Source organism: Microcebus murinus, chromosome 14 (genome assembly GCF_040939455.1).
Source record: "Microcebus murinus isolate Inina chromosome 14, M.murinus_Inina_mat1.0, whole genome shotgun sequence".
NCBI lineage: Eukaryota > Metazoa > Chordata > Mammalia > Primates > Cheirogaleidae > Microcebus > Microcebus murinus.
Window position 1 is genome coordinate 21,930,215 of NC_134117.1, and position 23,165 is coordinate 21,953,379.

The 23,165-nt window shown below is 40.1% G+C and overlaps 1 protein-coding gene across 1 annotated transcript in view; it reads right to left on the minus strand.

Moving 5' to 3' along the window:
* SORCS3 (sortilin related VPS10 domain containing receptor 3) overlaps positions 1-23,165 on the minus strand; it is a 566,209-nt gene that overhangs the window by 194,258 nt on the left and 348,786 nt on the right. The window contains exon 5 of the mRNA XM_012770778.2: positions 5,982-6,055. Coding sequence (XP_012626232.1) covers positions 5,982-6,055 — 74 coding nt within the window. The remainder of the gene's footprint in view (positions 1-5,981; positions 6,056-23,165) is intronic.

Below are 23,165 nucleotides of genomic sequence, written 5' to 3' on the forward strand. Positions count from 1 at the left end.
CTAATGAAGAACCCAATAATAATGATAGCCCCTAACAATTTTCTATGCATGGCCACAACCATTATAAAAATTGTCACCCTAGATGAGAGAGCAGCAGATCAGAAATACATATGGGTCTGTCCTTCTTCCTGCACCCTTGGCAGAAATCACTCCTGGAGCACAGTATTCTTCTGTGTGAATCCCCCCAGTATGGTGCTATTAAAGTAGCATGGGAGAATAAACCTAACACTCATGAAGGATCTATTTGCAAATTCCCAAATTATAAATAATAAAAGTTGGGCATTATCTATTTGAGAAGAGTGAGAATGGGTCCTCAGTCTCTTCTGGCTTGTAAGGTCTCATTTGAGAAGTCTGCAGTTAGTCTGATGGGTTTTCCTTTGTAGGTTACCTGCTTCTTTTGCCTTACAGGTTGTAGGAGGGCATCTTTCAGGTTTATTTTGGTCAGTCTGATAACTGTGTGTCATGGTGTCACCATGTTTGCAATGAACCTCCCAGGAGTCCTTTGAGCTCCTTTGCTAGATTTCTAGCAAAGCCAGGGAAGTTTCCTCCATTATATCTCAAATAGCTTATCCAACTATTGTGTATTTTCTTCTTTGCCCTCAGGGATACCTATAATCGTCATGGGCCTCTTCACAGAATCCCACATTTCTTGTAGGCTTTGCTCTTTTCTCTTGTTTCTCTGCTCTATCTCTGTGACTGACTTATTTAACTGAAAGGTGTTATCTTCAATCCCGGAGATTCTTTCTTTTCTTTGATCTACCCCATCCTTGAAGCTTCCCACTGTGTTTTGTAATTCCTTGAATACTTTTTTCATTTCCAGAAGTTCTGTTTGATTTTCCGTTAGTATTTCAATTTGTTTAGTGAATTTTTATTCCAAGTCCTGAATATGTTTTGTGGTTTATTTGGGTTAAGTATGCATTTTCTCTCGCATATCATTGAGTTTTCTTACAATCCATGTTTGAAATTCTTCTTCTCTCATTTCAGTGTTCTAAATTTGGTTGATGTCCATTGCTAGAGAGCTGGTGTTTCCCTTTGGGTGTGTCCTTTCAGTTTGATTCTTCATACTTCCAGTTCTTTCTCTGATTCCTTCCCATCTGGAGCAGCTGTTCCTTCTTACCTTTGGGTTTTCATTTATAGAATGACACGCCCAGTTTAGTCTCTGAGCCTGTATGTGGTGATTGTGGGTGAGATTCCACCACACACTGTGTGATGAGTCAGTAAATGTGTAAACAGGCATGCAAATTGACCTCTGTCAGTAAGTGGTGCTTGCTGGGAGGAACAAGGTGCAATGTTGTTTTGGGGTCCTGTAACTAACTCTCATTCCTCTGAAGAGGCACTGTAGTATAGCAAAAGCAATCTTAAGCAAACAGAACAAACTGGGAGGTATCAATTTACCAGATTTTAAGCTATACTACAAGGTTATAGTAACTAAGACACCATGGGACTGGCATAAGAATAGAGACATAGGCTAATGGAACAGCACCAAGAACCCAGATATAAAACCATTCTCATACAGCCATCTAATCTTTGACAAAGCAGACAAAAAAATATGCTGAGGAAAAGAATCCCTATTCAATAAATGGTGCTGGGAAAATTAGATAGCCATATGTAGAAGACTGAAACAGGATCCACACTTCTCACCTCTCATAATAATCAACTCATGGTGGATAACAGACTTAAACCTAAGACATGAAACTATAAGAATTCTAGAAGAGGCCGGGCGCTGTGGCTCACGCCTGTAATCCTAGCTCTTGGGAGGCCGAGGCGGGCGGATTGCTCAAGGTCAGGAGTTCAAAACCAGCCTGAGCAAGAGCGAGACCCCGTCTCTACTATAAATAGAAAGAAATTAATTGGCCAACTGATATATATATAAAAAAATTAGCCGGGCATGGTGGCGCATGCCTGTAGTCCCAGCTACCCGGGAGGCTGAGGCAGAAGGATCACTCGAGCCCAGGAGTTTGAGGTTGCTGTGAGCTAGGCTGACGCCACGGCACTCACTCTAGCCTGGGCAACAAAGTGAGACTCTGTCTCAAAAAAAAAAAAAAAAAAAAAAAAAAAAAGAATTCTAGAAGAAAATGTTGGAAAAACTCTTATAGACATTGGCCTAGGGAATGAATTTATAAAGAAGACCCCAAAGGCAATCACAGCAACAAAAATAAATAAACAAGACCTGATCAAATGAAAAAGCTCCTACACAGCCAAGGAAACTATCAGGAGAGAAAACAGACAACCTATGGAATGGGAGAAAATATTCACATGCTACACATCTGATAAAGGGCTGATAACTAGAATCTATATAGAACTCATGAAAATCAGCAAGAAAACAATCAAACAGCCCTATCAAAAAGTGGGCAAAGGACATAAACAGAAACTTTTCAAAAGAAGACAGACTAATGGCCAAGAAACATATAAAAAAATGCTCAACATCTCTAATCATCAGGGAAGTGCAAATTAAAACCGCAATGAGATATCACTTAACTGCCATGAGAATGGCTTTTATCAAAAGTCCCAAAACAATAAATGTTGGTATGGATGCAGAGAGACAGGAACACTCATATACTGCTTGTGGGATTGCAAACTAGTACAACCTCTGTGGAAAGTAATATGAAGATACCTCAAAGAGCTACAGGTAGAACTACCATTCAATCCAGCAATCCCATTACTGGGCATCTACCCAAAGGAAAAAAAGACATTCTATAAAAAAGACAACTGCACTTAAATATTTATAGCAGCACAATTCACAATTGAAAATATGAAGAAACAATTCCAGTGCCCATCAATCCATGAGTGGACTAATAAAATGTTGTCTATGTATACTATGGAGTTCTACTCAGCCACAAAATCAATGGTAATCTAGCACCTCTTGTATTATTCTGGAAAGAGCTGGAACCCATTCTACTAAGTGAAGTATCACAAGAATGGAAAAACAAGCACCACATATACTCACCATCAAATTGGTATTAACTGATCAACACGTATATGCACATATAGTAGTAACATTCATCAGGTGTTGGGCAGGTGACGGGGGGAGGAGGGAATGGGTATATTCACACTTAATGGGTGTGGTGTACACCGTCTGGTGGATGGATACCCTTGCAGCTCTGACTCCAGCAAGGCAAAGGCAAATTATGTAACCTAAACATTTGTACCCCCATAATATGCTGAAATTAATAAAAAATATTTAAAAAAACAGTTGAACAATGTTTCTATTGAATCACATGTTCACTCTGTTTGTCGACATACCACAAATTAAGGTCTTTTTAACATCATCTCTCATTTCAATGTCTCATTTTTGGCATGCCTGCTTCCCCCACGACATTCCCGTACCCTCTTCAAGACCACTTCATGGTACCCTCTCTCTCCCAAAGAAGTAGTTTTAGAGCATTTTGTTGTTTTGTTTCATTTTATTTTTATCATTTCTTAAGAATTATAACTCAACAAAGGATAGAGAACAATAACATTAGGCTAAGATGTGGATTCTTGGCAGTAAATTAGATGCATTTAGCTGTTATCATAGGCCTGTGGGCATGCAGCCTCATTCTTTATGGGATTCACATTTGTGCACCAGCAAAATGACAAATCACTTATGTGTGTTATTCTTGAGGACTGTTAAAAACACAGTACTCTAAGAGTTATAATTTACAAGTTGTAAATCTGCAATGGAGAAGTGAAACTGCCAAATGTCCACTTGATTGCATCTGGTCCTTTCAATAACTTTATGCAATTGACAAGAAAAATATTGTGCCCATTCATTACATGGATGAGGAGACCACAGGTTAAAGAGGCCCCATTTCAGCCAGAGGTTGCTCTATACCTAGAGAAATGCACATTTTGTCTTTTCTCAAGGATGTAACAAGTTAGTATTTCCACCCCTAACCTATACGAGCCGTGTCTCTTCAATAAAGTGGTTCAGAGCTTTAGACAACCTTGAATTCTGTCTTTGGGAAGAAAAAAAGGTCTATGTAAAATGAGCTCTTCCTCTGTGACTTCTATGGCATCTAAAAGAATAATCACAGCAATTATACATCAGAAATGGAGAAGTGATAATTACAAAACTGGAATACTCAGCTACCACTTGGCTAGCCAGCACGGGCACTAACTTTTATATTTCCCCATGGGGGCATACATGAAAGAAGCACAGAGCGGAGCAGAGAGGAAACACAATTATCAGGACCTGGGGATTTATACTTTCTGCTATACAAAGCGAGAGGGAGAGATAGCAGCTGGAACCTTCTCGTCTTGCTCTTTGCAAAAGCTAGGAAACTGCTGTCCCTCATCCACTTAATTTAATTTCTTTCAGAAATGATGACAAGGCTCATCCTGCCTGCCGTGATCGCCTTCTCTATCAACTTGACTTCCTAGTTGGCCGACTGCCGTACCATCTCAAGAGTGTGTTCCAGAAACAGCAGAGGGCTTTTTTTTTCCTTTTCTTTTTTGAGAGACTTCTGAGTGATGGCACACTAAGAAATTGTCCCATGTCAGCTGAGCAAAGGCTGTAGTTACATAGCTAGAATGTCAGAGAAACAAATGTGTCCTTTTTCTGCCTTAGTCTATTGAAAAATCTTGATAGTTCCAACACATACCAAGTAATAGTTATAATAATAGTTACAGAAGAAATAGTAGTTGGTGTATAAGGGACAAGAATACTGGGAATAGTACAGGTGTTGAGTGGAGAGCCATACACCACACTCTCTTTTCTCTCCCAGCTACTCTGAACTCTGTACAACAAAACACAGTTGACTTTCATAGTATGCTCAAGCAATCATTATTTTTGATTGTGGACATAGTTTCGTGGGTGCAGAGGGGACTGGTTGAAGCCATTGCTTCCATGTGTATAAGGTACTTGTCACCACCACCCCAATACACTCACACACACACACACACACACACACACACACACACACATTGTGTAAGGCACAAACGGCTATCATGTGAGTTTCAAAGGCAATTGAAATAATATATTTAAAAAGAGACATGGACTAGGTGCTACTTTCAAATATTTTGTTTCTGTTTTTTAATTAAACATATAATTAAGCATACTATTAATATATACACTTTGGTGTATGCTTCTTAATCTTTATGTCTTTGGCCATCACCTCTGCTGAAATGAAAATAAAAAACAAGTATTTTCATGTCATAGCGGAGAAATGTAAAAGGGAAATTTATACTAAAATTTTTACAACCAAGGTAAAAGTAGTATGCATGTATAAAGGAAAAATAATCAAGAAAACACTTTCTAATTAGGAGAAAGGGCTAATATTCCATTTGAAACATGTATCACTCTTTTTTTCCCGAAATTCATCTGGATACTCATTTTTCAAAATATGCACCACAGAGGTAGTTCTGAAAGTTTTATCAGGTGAGATAATATGAGGAAAGAATCCTGTGCTGAGATAAGTCTAGGAATCAGAGACTGAAAGTTTGGCAGGCTTCTCCTCGCAGAGTTTCTCCAGAGTCTTTGATGTCCTAACGTGATCATAAATCTCCAGGTGTGGAGCTGGATAATCATTACCTGAATTTATTTGACCACAGAAACTCTCATGAAAAAAGCAGCATTTTGTGGAATTATTGTTCTTCATAGTACATTTTGGGAAATGTTGCTTTTTAAAATACCTATATAAAATATATCTTTCTCTAAAAAGAGGAGAGGTTAGTATGCAGCTAAGAGCACCTGACCATGAACCTTCTCATAGAGCTCTCTAGCCCAATGCTTCTCTAACTTTCATATACACACAAGTCACCAAGGGATCATGTTCAATGCAAATTTCCACTCCACAGTTCTTGATGGGGCCAGAGATTCTGCATTTCTAACAAGTTCCTAGGTGACACTAATGCTGCCGTTCCATGGACCACCCTTTGCGTAGCAAAGGGATAGAACACATTTGTGTCCAAGTGCTGAAGGTGTCCAGCATTGTCCGAAGTGCTATGCTGTCTGATAACTCTTTATCCAAGAGGGTGATGAGTGTGTGGATGGGACTTACCAATAAAACCTGTTGGGTGTGATTCGTTCATGCATCAGTTGCCACCGTCTTCCAAAGTCCATGGAGCTGTAGAGCTGCAAAACAAGGAAGTGAGGAGAACATAAGTTGCAAGAACCACTGTTGAACATGAATGTAGGTGTCCTCCCCCAGAGCATGCCAACACCACGGTGCCTTATACACCCTACTGGGCATCCATTTTATCCAGATAAAAATGTAGGATTATGACTGTGCCACAAAGTAGAAAAGGTACTTGTCACCTTATCTACTCAATATGTATCCAATCAACTGATATTTGTGAGCTGAGTATAAATCCACTTGCAATGGCCATCCTTGCCTTTTCCTTTACAGGTAAATCTTTTAGTAACATTGCATTCTTTTTTCTTCAAATTCCAGGTAGTCTCAGGTTACAATTAAAGCAATTCAACAATTCTTATTTTAAAATAGTTCATTGAACAACTCTTACACGTAAGGCACTCTGAGGGCCATGGACAGAAGGGGGAGGCGGATTTTGTTCTCCCAGGAAAAAATGGACATACACATAAAAACACTCATCAGCTAATATGTGAGCCAATATTAAATGCATAATGTTGTGATCTTTCCTTTTGATCTCGTACTGCTCCTATATATTAATACCATCCAAATGAAATGGAGCTCTCCAATGCCACCAAAGATACCAGACTCATTTACACTCCCATGTCTCTGTAAGATGGCAAGGATAAGCCAGTCTTATGTCTATGTCAAGTTTACCCATCCATGAAGGGCAAGCACCAATGTAGATTCCTCCACAAAGCCTTTTCTGACCACTTCAGCCCGCTTATCTTTCTTCCTTCTCATCACTTGTTTCCACTGAGCATTTATAACAGGGTAGTATATGGTTATGTATTTCAGATTTGCCTATGCTATTTAGTTGTGTTTATATTCCTTGAATACATATAAAGTTTTCATTAAATATATGTTGCATAAATCAATAATCAAAGATATGGAACCAACCTAAGTGTCCAATAATTGATGAATTGATAAACAAAATGTGCACATACACACACACCATGGAATAATTCTCAGCCATAAAAAGGAATGAAATAATGTTTTTTGCAGCAACTGGGGTAGAACTGGAGGCCGTTGTACTAAGTGAAGTATCTCAGGAAGAGAAAAACACCACATATTCTCATTTACAAGTGAAAGCTAAGTGAGGGATATATATGTATGTATGTGTGTGTGTGTGTGTGTGTATGTGTGTGTGTGTGTGTATAGCCACAAATTGGGGTAATGGACATTGAAACTAGAGAAGGGGGGAGGCTGAGAGAGGGGTGGGAATACAAATCTACCTACTGGGTGCAATGTACACTATTCTTATGGTGGGTACGCTGAAAACCCTGACTTCAGCATGATGCAATTGATCCATGTAACAAAAACACTTGTCCTCTCTAAACTTTTTTTAAAATAAAAAATTAAAATTAAAAAAAAAAAAACAAGCAGATAATGATGGATAGCAACTCATGGAATGAAAACAGATTCCAGATGATTCTCAGGACTTTGGAAAGACAAAATAAAAAATTAATCCCCTGCATGGCTAATGGAATCGGATTTCAGGCACATAACAGGTAAGCACATAAATCTTCTATTTCACAGTTTATGAAAATTTTGAAGAAGTTAAGTTTTGGTCAAAGAAACTAGGATTTAAGTTTTCTGAATCAAGTCTCCTTCCATGGAATCATGTAGTAAATTTACCATGAGAATTCCACCATCTTTGTTTTTTACACCAACTTTTACAGGTGGGAAAACTGAGAAAGCCAGGTAGGCAGCCCTCAAGTTTATAGAAATGGGACCAGGTGAAATATATTCCCATGGTCACATCCCTAATAGCTGCTCTCTCCAGCATACCACACCCAGATAACTTTGCCATCTGTAAAGTTCTAAGTCTATAATTTTGCAACCCATACAGAAATAATTTTTTGTATGAATTTCTGGTAATCTCAAAGAAGCTTTGTGGGGCTCATGAAAGTTTTGGGTCATTTAAATTTAATTTGGCAAATATATACTGAACAGTGGCACCATAAAAGTATTTTTGTCCAGTAAATTATAGTTTTATATATATATACACACACATATATATGTATATATGTAGGAATATATCTATATAAGTATAGTTTTATATATGTGTGTATAATTATATATATATGTATATAGTTATGTAGATATGTACATGCATATATATGTTTTTATCCTCAGAATACACTGTAAGATAGTCAAACTATAATGTGTGTTCAATTATGCACATGGGCAAACTCCCATTGCCCTCCAGTCACTTTCTAGATTCACCAACTTAGTGAATAAAACACTACTAGCTCTATAACCATTAAATTACATAGCACACAGGATGGACCACATCCAATTCTCCAGGAAGCAAAAAGGCTCATCTCTCCCTGACCTTCACATATGCATCCCAGTACACAGTGTCAAAGGGAAAAATGGGGCAGAAGCTAAAGCTCTAGAGGGTGAGAGGATGGGAACAGTTTGCTGGAAAAATATGTCTTGAGCTAGGCCTCTAAAGATAGGTGGTGTGGACAAGAGAGAAGGAGGATGGAGATTTTCTGGGTGGGGGAGACAATAAGAGCAAGGTGCCAATACACCTAGTCTTTGAGCTTGGCTGTGTGAGAGCTTTTAAGGGAAAGGAGGGAGGCCATGACTATTGTTGGCCAAAAGAGGTAGAGATCATCTGTCTGTTCTTCTGTCTCTCTTTCTATCTATCTGTCCTTAAACCTATTCGAGGATGTTTCTATGTCTATCTGCATGCATGTTTATACTGGGAGGTGGGAGGAAGGAGTAGGTGTATGAGGAAAAGACCAATCCATTGGTAAGAATATGTCCCTACATTTTATTGCAAAGACTGAGTTCTCCATTAAGGTTTAAAAAAATGGATCACTCTCCTCCTGGCAGGTGTCTGAGGGATGGATGCTCAGACTTAAGACACACGTTTTCCAATTAAATATAAAAGAGACCTTGGCTGGAACCTTCTATGACCCAAAGATCAGACTCTCTGTCAGCTCTGATTTAAATCATAACAGAGTCCCAAATTCCTTCAATAAAACCCAGCATGATTGTGTCTTCCTCTGCTGCAAACTCTACAGACAGGCCAGGTCAAGGACACGAGGGTTACACTGACACTGCTGGAGTCTCAGTCTTCCGAGAAATCACCAGTCCTTCCATCAACAGGACACTGGTGGTGGCAGAGGTCTGGCTGAGGCTCACACTTGGGAGAAGCATGGCTCCTGCCATCTCATGCTCTTCCTAACACAGAGGGCACAGAGAGCAGCTGCTGATCTTCTCATTTAAGCCAGTTCTACTGCCTGCCTCCCGTCTCTGGTTTTGCTTTTTCAGCTCTTCAGTTTGAATGATGGGAAAAAAATTAAATTGAATTATCTGCCTAGAGGCTGATTCACATGAACAGAAAGAGCAGGCTCCTATTCATTAAGGGCCTTGGGTTAGCTACCTTGTCTCTCAATCTGCAGTAAGTTGCTGAGTCTGAAATGTGTTTTATTCTACCATGAGTTGAATCTTTGCAGCCTCTCCGTCCATGTGTTTGTTCATCCATTTCTTCATTTAATTATTCATTCATTCATTCATTCACCAAAAGTATATCAAACAACCACTATGCTGTAGGAACTGAACTAAGACCTGAGCTACAAAAAGTAAAAAATGCTGTGATCAGTGGAAGACAGAAATGCATACAATTACACTACCATGCAATGTATGCCATGATATGAATACTAGTTATCTCTGCAATGGTAAGACTGTGGGTAGGTAGTTTTTACTTCTTTTGATCACCTAGACTTTTGAAAATTATTGTGAACAAGTATTACTTTTGTAATTAAAAAATTAAAGTTCTAACATTGGAACTGAAACACATAGGTGTATATTTAATCATAAATTTTGAAAGATTATTCAATGATATTGAAATTATTGTGACATGTTATCATTTAAAATATATTTAAAAACATGTATATACTGATATCAATGTTATTTAAAATAGTGCAAAATCTTGAAACACATTAGGAGGAAATATGCCAAAATATTAGCAGTGGTCATCTTTGAACTGTGAGATTATGGATAATTTATATATTTTTTAAAGCTTTCCATCATTTTCAGATTTTTTTACAATGAATATGTATTATATTTCAATAGCAATATAAGCCTACATTTTATTTAATTTACATTTTTATGATAGTAAATTTCTGATTATAATGTATATCTTATATTTCTATCTCAAAGGACCCCTTAAAAGGCCAAGAATTAAAGTCCCATTTTTTTTGATGAGGTAACTAGAATTAGACAAAGAAATATTGGATTTCCCAAAAAGTATTATTTCACAGACATTTTCATGGATAGTGCTGGTTCCTTCCTTGAATAGGCAATGTATCAGCTCACATGGCGTTCATACGGTCCTACATGGCTTCCACCCAATATTTCATGCAACATTAAAATAAAGTGTGTTTTCCAAATAATACACATCTTTAAACAACATTCCTTGTTGGTCCTAAGTTACCTAAATAAGGCCATGTTCTCCTCTGAATCCTCCTTAAGAGGTCCCCTCCCAGCAGAGATGTCACCCTTGGGCATTAGTAGGGACCAATCCAGACCCTCTTCTTCCCCTTCTTGCACTATATGCTGTGGCTACGTAACTCTTATCAATCATATATTCAGTAGCAACAAACACAGGAGGAGTCCTAAATGAATCATCGGAACAGCTGGAAAGCATGAAAGAGCATGCTCTTTCATTATTGATTCAGTTATTAGTTCCCTAATTGCATCAGTCTGCCAGAGAAAAGCATCTGATAGCTGAAGAACTAAAGATGCAATTTAATCGATGGAATATTCCACAGGAAGAACAACAATTTGTAGCTAGAAAGCTTAAGTTCAAAGAATAACCAGGCATTGCTATGGGTTGAATTTGTGCTCCCCCAACAAAAATAAACATGCTGAAGTCCTAACCCTTAGTATCTCACAATGTGACCTCATTTGGAAATAGGGTCTTTGCAGATATAATCAGGTTAAAATGAGGTCCTCAGGGTGGGCCCTAATTCAATACGACTGATGTCCTCCTAAGGGTAAATTTGGACTCCTGGGCAGGCAGTCGTGGGGGAAGATAGCACGAAGACTCACAGGGAGAACGCCATGTAACAACAAGGACCAGAGTGATGCATCTCCCAGCCAAGAGATGCCAAAGATTGCCAGGAAGTCACCAAAATCTAGGAAGAGGCAAGGGAGGTTTACCCTACGTGTTTCAGAGAGAGCATCACCATGCTGACATCTCGGTTTTGGAATTCCAGCCTCCAGACTGTGGGACAACAAATTTCTGTTGTTAGGTTAGTGGGACTTTGTTACGGCAGCTCTAGGACACCAACACGGGCATCTCGCACCCACCACTGGGAGCCGGCAGCCTGGATAGGCTACATCTTTCTGTCCCTTTCCCGTAGCCACCCAGGCATTTAGTTGTAAGGCCAGAGGTCTGGTTCAAGGGCAGATTGTTAAATCTGTGGTTGAAAGGCCAACCCTTATTTGCCTACATTTCTCTGTCCTCTGCATTTTCACTATGCCTCCAAGGACACTTTCTAAAAAATGTTAACTCATAATGATTATTTGAGGGTAACCAGACATAGTCAAAAGAGCCAACAAAGTATGCATTTTATGGGATTTTTTGGTGTTCAGGCCAGATTCCCTTAAGCCAGCAGGGGAAGAATGGGTTGAAACAAAGTTATACAAATGTTCTCCCCTGTAGGAAAGTTCAAGCTTAACTTATAACCATCCTGTTGTTTTTTGCAAAACCTGTGGAGCTCAAGTAGCATTCTGCTGAATTGTGCTCAGCATGGTCTTTGTCTTTTAAATAAAATGAGCCTGTTTTTTGCTCAAAATAAGGGCTATGCATCTCTTTCCTTGGAGGCACAGAGGTGCAGCTCGGAGGGTGTGGCTGGGCTATGTAGGGCTACAGGGATAATTCCCTGGGTTGTACCAGTGTTTTTAACAGATAGGAGAGAATCCTGGCTCACAGAGCAGCAGGAAGTCCATTTGGACATGTGCCTTCAATTCTTTTCTCAGACATCTTCCAAAGAACCCATCACTTGATAACAAACCCACCCAATATTCCTCTAAGCTCTGGGTATGAAGACAAGAGCTTCCATCCTCAGCTGCCATCTTTCTCTGCCCTCAGGAGATACAAGGCATTTATACCATAAAGATATTTATTTTAAAAAGACATATTCTATTCACTTAGCCATGCCATTCTTTTGCAGAAGGCAACATTTTTTTTTTCTCTCCTGAGGATTTCTAGCCATAGAGGATTTTTATCTTTCTCAAATGTCTTGTCTCATTTGTTCCTTTATTTGACAAATATTTATCAAATGTCTATTAGGAACCAAGTACCATTCTATGAGTTTAGGATACTTCAGTGGATAAAACAAAGAAAAAGTTTCTGCCCTCAGGAATCTTACATTCTAGTGGTGATCAAGAACACAAATACACTCAAGTCTGAAGTGTGAATATGTTAGGAAGATGTAAAAAATATATAATTATTTTAATTTTTTAGAAACAGGCTCATTTTTCTGGAACTTAACATACGTGGGAAGTTTCTCTGTTTACTCAGGAAGACTTTCCCCATTTTTATTGAAAGACTTGGCCCTCTCTAGTAGAGGACTTGGCCCTCTTAGAGACTAGTATGGCCCTAGTCTCTAAGACTAGGGACATACTCTTGTATTTCTCCCTTTGATAGAGACATAAGTTAAAAAGTGTTTCAGTTTCCTCTCAGCCCTAAGGAAAACACAGTGAAGTGTGATGAAGTTTGGCAGAGGACATTTCACCACAATGCTGGTGAGAAACGGGATCCAAGGGGCTCATGCTCCCTCTAAAAATGGGCTTAGATGCTCCTTAGCTAAAGAAGAGAGCAGATCCAGTGTGGCCAGATTTTATAATTTTTCAAGGGAACTTGAAATTTCAGACTTTTATGTGAAATCACCCCTTATTTTTTATTTTAGTAACAAATACAACATTTTAAAACATACTGCAGGGCCAAAAAATACATGTCTTGATCCAGATAGCCAGATGCTGCCTGAGAGGATCACCAATTTGTGACGGGAATCTTAGCATAGCTGTATGCCTGCCTGAAGGACCAGGTGGGACATTAGACCTTGATATAGGATTATAAGACCTAGCAAATAAAAATACACAATGCCCAGGTAATTTGAATTTCATAAAAAAAAAAAAGTGGAAGTATGTCACACCCAATCTTAGGGATATACTTATACTGTTTTTTAAAAATTTATCTGAACTTCAAATTTATCTGAGTTTCCTATAGTTTATTTTTTGAGTCTCTCCTATTCCATTTCTAAGACTCTGGATTATAAAATATATCTCCTTATATATTATGCTTCTTTTTTCTTTGACATTGGATGTTACCAAGTGAATAAAACCATCTTGAAATTATTATAAATTATTTCTTTATAGTCAACTAACTCAAATCATTTCACTCATTCACTTATTTCATATTAAGTGACCACCCAGCATGTACTAGGCTCGTGCCAAGGGGTTTGATGATACAAGGATGGATAACACAAGGTTCCCTGATCTCCAATAACTCAAAACCTAGAGGGAGAGACAGACATGTTCAAGAGGGAAGTCAACACAGTGAGGCCCATGCCAGTGGAGACAGGGAAGGAGTAGTACTGAGAGAACGCAAACGAAGGAGGGGTCAGTTCTGCTGTGTTGGGCACAGGTCCCTGAGATGCGTCATTACAGATGAGAAGGGGCTGGCCTGAAGGATAAGCCCCACCCCAGCCCCCAAAATCGTGGCTAACAAAGGTGAAAAATTCTGGTCCTCAGGAAAGAAGTTGGAAACAAAACAGAAACATTATCTCATCCCACAAAAGTATAATTTACTTGGCCCTGGGTCTGTGTGCATTGGTCTAATTGCCACATCTAAAAATAGAAAGAGCAGAGATGTCAGATCCAAATAAGGTCATCTAAAGGATTCAAGAAAAGGGGAAGGAGACAATTCCACAAGAACATGAGTATACGTATAAAATGAAGACGTAAAGATGAGCTGTAAAAGTGAAGGCTATAGAAGCAGAACGATGTAGGTAGATACATGCTTGTTCATCAAATGTCAACACATCTCCCCTTGAAACCTGAAGGAGTCAAGATTATAACACCAAAAATGAAAAGTACTTTTCAAGCAAATTCATAAATCTCATTACTATAAGAAGTTGGTAAAAAGGAAAGGGTATCCTATAAATAGTCTCCAAAAAAAAAAAAAAAATCAACATTTTAAGACTCACTGCTTCTCAAAGTTTTCCATCAAAACATCTCTAATGGCCAAAAGGAATAAAGTATCACACCAGGAATCTGGAGATTTGACCCTAAACTGTCTGATGTAAGACCAAATAGGTTTTCAAGTCTGTAATTCTCATCATAAAATTTTGTGAATATTTTGTAGTCTGTTCTATAATGCATCTACGCTCAGAAAAAAATGATGCTTTTCTTCACAAGTCTTCGACTAAAGTGGACCCTCTAGAAAAACACTCTATGTCTCTCAAATTCCCTTTTTACCATGGCCCCCAGGGTATATATTCAAGCTTCAGTTTGAGAAGAGGAAGGAAAGTGATGCCTAGAATGGCTGATACATAATGAGGGACCAGGTGCCATCACTTGGGGTGACTCATTTAACTGTGTGAAGTGTGTTTTGTACAGGGTGACTGCAGGGGGGCTGTGGTCATTCCTTAGTGCCCATGGCAATTGGACCCCTAGACTTGATACGGAGACACGCTCTATGGGCAGTGTTTGCATTTAAGTCTCCTTCATTAAAACACTTAATGAACAAGGGCAAGGGAAACATGGGTTTGGGTAGCACCCTACTTGCAAGAAAGTGATTCCAGCAGATCGATCCTGTCAGATAATGTAGTCAGCCTTATTTTTGCCCTGACTTTGTGTGACTGGGCAGACTTATCCTTCTAGAAGACTAAGCCTCCAATTGCACAGATCACATGTATCTTTGGGTGACCAAAGCAGTCCATGTCCTGAGTCAGTGTCCTATTCCCTGGAATAGGTGCTTGTGCCACAAAAGGCCCCTTTGAGAACACAGGTGGCTGGTCTCATAGCCCAGTGTCTTCCCTACGGCACAGAGTGATCGGAGCATGCTGAACCTGGCTCTTACTGACACTGATGCTTATACTCTGTCAAACGGGCAACACCACGTCCATTTCCTACCTGCCTTTCTCTCCAGGATTCTCCCTCCCCCCTGATTTTCTAAGTTGTGGCCGTGCTGGCCTCCTTTTAGCTCCTCAAATATGCATGCACCCTCCAGTCTCAGTCTTTGCACATGATGCACTGTCTCCCTAGAACACTCTCCTGCCACCCTGCACTTCTCCTTCTTTCCATTTTCATGCACTTAACTCCTCCTTACGTCAGGCATCAGCAGGAACAACACTCCTCAGGGAAGCCCTCTTTGGTCACCTCCCACCCCACATGGCACCAGGCCCACTGTCATCCACTGTCACGGCTCTCTGTTCTTTTATTTCATAACATTCATCAAAGTTAGAAAATACATATTTGTATAATTATATGATCAATGTCTACTTTGCTTTCTAAATAGTGGGGTTATGATCAATGTCTACTTTGCTTTCTAAATAGTGGGGATTTTTTCTTTAATAAGTCCTGAGTGCTTTATTTAACACAGTGCCAGGTACAGAAGAGTAATGCTCAATGAATATTTGCTGAATAGACACATGGATTCCCCTTTTCAGGTCTTTTAAAGGTTTGTTTCTTCCAGCTGAAAGGCCCCCCTTTCTTTCTCAAATTTGTCTAAATTCTACCCTTCTTTCAATACTAGTTCTAAGTCTCTCCTTTCTGTATGGCCATGTTTGGCCACATTGGCCCAATAAAAGGCAAGATTACAACACCAAAAATGAAGAACTATTTTTAAAAGGAAATTTATAAAACTCATTACTATAAGAAGTTGGTGAGAAAGAGTATCCTGTAAACAGTATCTCTCTTTTCTCATATTTAAAACCCAGTGTCTAACCAGCTTCTAATAACAGGTTCCTTCTATAGCTCTTTAGTGACTTTTTAATTTTTTATTCATCCAAACATTGACCTACTCACTCATGCACTTACGCACCCAAACTTCCAGTTATCTCTTCAAGCAGATTAAGAGTTCCTAGATGAGAGAAATTCTACCTGAAACTGCCACTGGCTGCTCAACAACGTAGGATCAGAAAATCATAAATTTGTACGGCTACAGCACACCTTAGAGACCATCTGGACAGATGTTTCCACACACGGGGACTCTAAGGCTCAGAGAACCTAAGTGACTTGCCTACGGTCACACAGCTATAGTTTGTTGTGGAATTCAAACCCAGGTCCCACTCAATACTCTTTTTGATGTACTATACTGTCTTTTTTAATGAGCTATTTGATTTTATAAGGAAAACAAATTACTATAACCTCACAGGAATAATGGCTCATTTGGGTACGCTGTGTATGAATGACACCGTACCTTGAATTTATCTAGCAGCTTTATTTATAAATGATTTTCACAATTCATTTTATCCTCTTTTATCCTGAAGAGTATTTTCTGAGCTAATAGTCACATAAGACGATCTTACAATTTACACAGTGTTTACTAAAACCTGTTCTTTTGTCTGCAGTCTTATTCTCTTGACCATTTTCCTTTGCAATCAAATCCTATTCATTTTTACCCATTACGATTCAGAAATGTCTCATATTAAGCAGTACTCTTTGAACAAAACACTAGTATTCCTCCGTGAGCTGGCTTTATTTGTTCTGACCCACATTCTCCTCCCCTCCGTTTACCTGTGTTTTCTCCTCTTTAATGGTTTTTGGTTTCACATCACATCCTATTGTTAATATCCACTTTATAGCCTACTTTCTTGGCCTTTTTTCACTGTGTTCAATTTGTCCCTGATTGTTTTCCCAAGTTCAGATTTTGTTTTCCTTCTCAAAGGCCTGAATCTAAAAGGTGAGAAGAACTTAAATCTCTTAGTTTTAGGTCATTTATTTACTTTAAATTATAATCTCTAAGTGTCAAAACAATAATAGCCTAGTTTCAATTTGGAAGAAATGAAGACTTTATTATTCCTACCATATTAAACACCATTTGAAACATATTTCCAGGTGGACAATTAAATATGTTCATGATTTTAGTATTAACAGCAGACCAGAAAATCTAAGCACTTATTCAAAATTCAAGATATTGAAGAAAAATAGTGTGTTCTTCAAAGGCCATTCTTTCAGAAGAATAAGAAAAGAAAGAAACTACCATTTATGGAGGGTTTGCCCAGCAGGCATTTCTGTATATGTTGTGTAGTTTAACTGGCACAAAATGCACACTGATGGTGATTTCTGTACTCACTACCTGAAGGAGCACACCGAGGCCCCGTGGGTGTTATAAACTTGCTCCAGATCCCAAAACAAATTTCAGAGCATCTGATTCTAAAACCAGTGCTCATTCCAAAGCCCTGGGCTGCCACTGAGAAATGTGTTTTCAAGGAAACAACCTGAATTGTGAGGGAGCCCCAAACTATATATCCTAGGAGGAAAAATTGAAGAAACTTGGGATGGTTGGCACAGAAGACTGACCACCGAGTAAAGTGGTGTGTGACTGTTTTCCAATGTGGGAAAGGTTGTCCTGTGGGAGGACAAGGAGTCTTTCTTCTGTGATGCATCGAGGGCAGAAGCAGGAACAAAAGGTGAAATCTAGACAGAAGCAAATGCTGGCTTGCAGTAAGAAATAATATCCTAATGATAAGAACTCTCTGAGGCTGGAAGGAGCCGCCTCACAGAGCAGCAAGTTCTCTAGAGATTTAGGGGATGTTTTTGAGCAGCAGATGGACGAACACTTTGATTAAGATGATAGTATCAGGAAATTTAAAATGTCAGATGGGGTTTAAACCAATGAGTGCTTAGGTCATTTCAGATCCATGATTTTTGATTCTTCATCCACAAACAATAATCTTATGAATAGAACCCAAGACAATATTCACTAGTGATGCTCCCTAAACATTTGTAAAAATTATTTTGTTTTTAAAGACAGTCAAATTTTGTGGAAAAGGCCCAGGACTCTGTGTGACAGTCTTTGGTAGATTCATCCAGCCTCCCTGTATCTGAGACCTTTGTAAAGGGATTTTCAGCAACTCCCTCGGAGAGTTAGAATTCATTTCTTCATCCTCTGAATCTAGGTCATCCTTGTTCCTTGTTTTGACATGAGAAGGCAGTATCAATAACAGTGTTCCAGTTCTGTGCATAGTTCCTAAGGAGTCTTGGACACTGCCAGTCTTTTGGAATGTTGTCATCACCAGGTGAGCACACCTGTGCTAGACTACTGGAGGTTAAAGACCATGGAAGAGAACCCAGATAATGTAGCTGAGAGCATTTCAGACCAATATGCAGCCAGCCTACCACCGAACATAAAAGACATCCCAGCCAAGGTCAGCAGAGCTGCCTGCTCAACCACAGCTAACAACAGGCACAGGAGCGAATCAAGCTGAGACCAGAAAAATCACCCATAGATCTGTAAGCAATAATAAATATTTACTATTTTAAAACCTTTACATTTTAGAGGATTTGGTTACACAGCATTAGTTAGGTGATATCTATAGACCTAGATTCAACTCCTAGCTCTATCCATGACCTAAACTGGGTTGTTTAGAAGAATAATTTAAATTCCTCAATCTCAGTCTTTTTATATAAGTAAGATGAAGGGCTTGCTCCAGAATAGCAGCTCTCAAACGTACAGTTATCCAGATACCTTTTTAAAAATGCATATTCCAGTCTCCCTTTCAGAAATTCTTATTCAGTGGGTCAGGAGTGGAGCCCAGCTGTCTGCATCTTAATAAGCTTCTAGATTATTCTAATTAGGGTAAATGTAGAGGAACCACACAGTAAGAAATACTGTTCTAGGTAGTTCTCGAGGAAACTTGGACATTTATGACAAAATTCATCACCCTGTCTTCAGCCAGCCTCTACCACCATCATAGGGGGTCAATGACCAGCTGAATATTTGGAGCATCTTAGAGACTGGAGCATCATAAGCTTCTTCTGGAACCCATTAGAGAAGTTGGCCTTAAGGCAGAGACCTTTTGATGCTTGGGAACCCACTCCCAGCTTCATCAGAAAACCCCTGGCCTCGACAAAAGAGATGGGTGGACTGTTTCCCCTCAAAAGCATTCTAACTGCCAATGCTGGAACACAATTAGACAGCAAAAAGCATGGCCTCAGCTAAAACGCAGAGTAACAGCTGGACTGTATTCCCTGAAAAGTACAATTCATTTATTACACAGATAATTAGGTTTCCCTCTAGAAACAAAAGCGTTATGGTCTGTGCATTAAGCAAAGATAGACTTACTGCAACCTGGCCAATCCCTGCCTGAAGCCCTCAAACAGAGCTAATCCCTGGATTCTAACTGGGGTGAGGAAGAAATGTGGATGGGGACAGGGAAACAGCATCTCCTTTGAGAATCTTCTGTTCTTGGCTTCAATAATCAACCCTGCACCAGAGTTACCGCGAGTTTTAGATGACACTGATGCCTGGGCCCCATCCTAGAAAAGTTAAATCAGAATCTCCAGGAATAGAACACCTGGACATAGGTGTTTCTAAAGTTCCCCAGGTTATTCCAGTGTGGAGGCAGGCCTGAGTGCCCTAGGTCTAAAGCAGTGGTTGGCAAACTACCACCCACCTGTTTTTGTACAGAAAGTTTGACTGGAACATAGCCACACTCACCCATTCAGAGTTGAGTTGTTGTGGCAGAGATCATACGGCTGGCAAAGCCTGCGACATTTACTATCTGTCCTCTACAGAAGAAGTTTGCTGACCCCAGCTCTTGAGTACTCATCTTTAGTTCTGCCTAAGAGCTCCTAACAGAGGAACTGCGTCTTGAGTGCCTCCTGGCTTGGTTTTGCAACCCTTGGAAAAGGGTTGCTTCTCTAACACCAGGAGCCCAAAGCTCTTAATAAGAATAAGAACTACTGTCCAAGAAATGCTTATCATGTGTCAGGCACTAGGTTAAGTGGTTGAATCATCCCATTTAATCCCTACAACCATCCTGTAGAGGACCTCTGATTATCTTCACGTTATGAAACAAAAAGAGCTTTGGAGAAGATAAAATCACTTGTCCAAATACACCAGGTGAGTGTGGATGTCAGATTCAACTGAGGCTGCTGAACTCAAACACCACACTAACCAAGATTCACAGCGTGGAGACGTGGAGCTTTGGAGCCTGACTGTGCTGTGAGCTTGGGTGGGACCACATCATGGGGAGGGCTGGCAGAGCTGTTAATAATACCTGTTTTATAGGACCCTGGCAAGATTAGTGATGAACATGATGTCTAATAAAATTTGAAAACCTCCAGAAACTGAAATTGTTATTTTGACATATTTTTTTTTCTTGAGACATTCTTGACTCTATTTCATTCATTTGCTTATCTGATTAATCATTCAGTAATTCAGTGAGTACCTGCCATGAGCTCGGTATGGCTCTAGTTACTGGGAATTACAGCAGAGAATAAGATTCTGGGAAAGCAACGTTCCTGATCCTCCCTCTATGCTGTTCACGAGGTGGTGAGAGAAACGGACAAGAAGCAAGCGCATCTACATATGCATAAATAAGTAAATATGTATTATAAACAGAAAACTATCAGCAAAAAGCAAAACACTTAGCACAAAATAGTGCATAGAAAGGACACTTGTTCACAGCATGAGAGTTGAGACACGGCGGCAGCGTGTTGCTTGGCGAACCTAGGCTGGGGACGTGTACTTCGGGCGACGCATTTCTGGCTGCTCTTTGCATGTCTGCCAGTGACCATACACACACTGTGAGTGTCTCTTTGGGAGTGAGCAAAGGTCCGAAATAGGGAATTCACGAATAATAATGAGGACCAACTCATTATTGTACAATGTCATGCAGAGATAACTGCTATGATAAAAATTAAAGCAGAGACAGAGGAAAGAGCGTGTCAAGCGGCACTGTTTTTGTTGAGGTAGCTAGAGAAGACCTCCCTGAGCAACTACCATTAGAGCAGAGAGAGACCTGAAGGAAATGAAAGAGCAGGTGACGGTGATGGGAACATCCAAAAGATGAGCCACCTAGGATGGAAGAGCAGCAAGGGGGAGGGCCCGGAAGGGGGTGCTTCCCCGGCACATTGAGGACCACTGAGGGCACTGCCACCCCAGCAGAGTGTGCAGGAGGAAAGTTTCAGGAACCGAGGTTAGGGAAAGTCAGAGAGAGATCACATCAAAGGCGTGTTTCCCTACACAGGATCTTGGCTTCCTTCTATGCATCAAGAAAATCTACTGGGGCATTTAAGGGGAAGGCTGGTACCATCTAAGTTGTAAAGGGAAACTATACCTTACAACTCTGGAGAGCACCAAGTGGGGGAGTCAGGAGGGACATAGTGAGGTGGGAGAAGAGATGCCTGCAGTGGTCCCAGGAAGAGGGCTGGGGGCTTGGAATAGCTTGTTAACAGTGGAGTTAGGGAGGTGGAGGGATTTGCAAAATATTCTGGAGGTAACACCAATAAGATTTGGTAATGGACCGGTCTGAGGTCTGAGGGAAGCTCTGAGATCTGGGCCTAGTCACTGAGTAGTGGAGGGTGACAAGAGAACTCTCACATTCAGGATATATTTTCAAGGTGGAAGTGATGAGATTTGCTGCTGTATCGAAGTTGAGTTTGAGAGAAAGAGACAAGAATGACTCCAAGATTTTGAGCCTGCAGAAAGGGGAGTCATTGACTGTGATTTAAATTTGGGAAAGTAATGATTTTGTGGGGAGGTCAAGAGTCGCATACATTAACTTACTCTTCTTCAGACCCGCACATGCCAGACCTGCACGTGTTTGTGTGTGTGTGTGTGTGTCTGTGTGTGTGTGTGTGTGTGTGTGTGTGTGTGTGTGTGTGACTGAGAAGACAGACAATTACAAAGAAGTACACATATCAGGTACTTGTCCAATATTTATCAATTACCTATTGAGTGTGCTCTGCTAAAAGCTAGGGATAAGTAAAAATAAAATACAGCTTCCCCAGAGGAATTTGAGGTCTACTGGGAAAAACAGAGAAGTAAACAGGTGACTATTAAAAGAAAAAAAAATCTTAATATTACTTGTGAAGCTAAAAATGCCAGGCAATGAGGCCACACAGAAAGAGCACTGGAGCAAAATCCAAACATCCCAGTCTATAGAAACTTCCATTTCTTCATAGAAAGATGTTAAGAATGTATAATTTTGCTGGTCTCAGAAACAGTCAAAAGTTCTCAGCTCGGGTAGTTCAGCTGATGATTAAATTGCTCGTGGGATCTCCTTGGAAAAAAAGGCTTGTAAGAAACCTAACTAACTGTGAAGGCCACTAGCCACTAACAGTAAGTGCCACGTACCTGTCACCTTGCTCTAAGGATGGCCCACAGCTCTCAGGACCTGGCTACTATACTCATATTCATTCATTCCCCCTCTGATCCTGCTGCCAGATGTGCTTGTTGCTTTTAAGGTGTAACCAAGAGCCACTCTCAGGGAGAGATGCCAACAAAGCTAAGAGCCCTTATGCCAGGGATTCACCTGCACAAACAAAACACAAATTCCTCCAAGGTTTGAGCAAGGAGAAAAATAGCTCTCCGGAGGAATATCTCTGTCGAAGGCAGGGTACTTTTCCCTCCGAGTCGTTTCTACCTTTCATTCTGGTCCCACTACTGATGGAGATGAAACTGAAAAATGAGACACAATCCATTCCCTTAGTCTCTCAGTATGGCAGTTAGAGGCCAGCGTTTTCAAAAAGAACTCACTATAGAAATTCAAGAGGGAAATAAAGACAGTGTAAAAACTGTAAAGTCGTTGTACTCACAAAGCAGAGGTCCCTGACCCTACGACTGCTAAGAATGTTCCTCAGCAGGCACACGGCCCCTGTTTGGTCGCACACTCTGTCTAGAAGCTCCACACCCAGAAATCACTTCCACCTAAGTCTTATGCAGGCAGTTGGTGCACACACATGCATTGCTCTGCTGCTGCCTTTCTTTGATGCCTGAAGTAGAAACTCCAAACCAGTGACTGCTTGTGGGAGAAAGTGAGTGGGGTTTGGGGTTGTTGAAGCCCCCTTTGGCAAAACAGGCAAAACTCATCTTCCTTCAAACATACGTAAGAG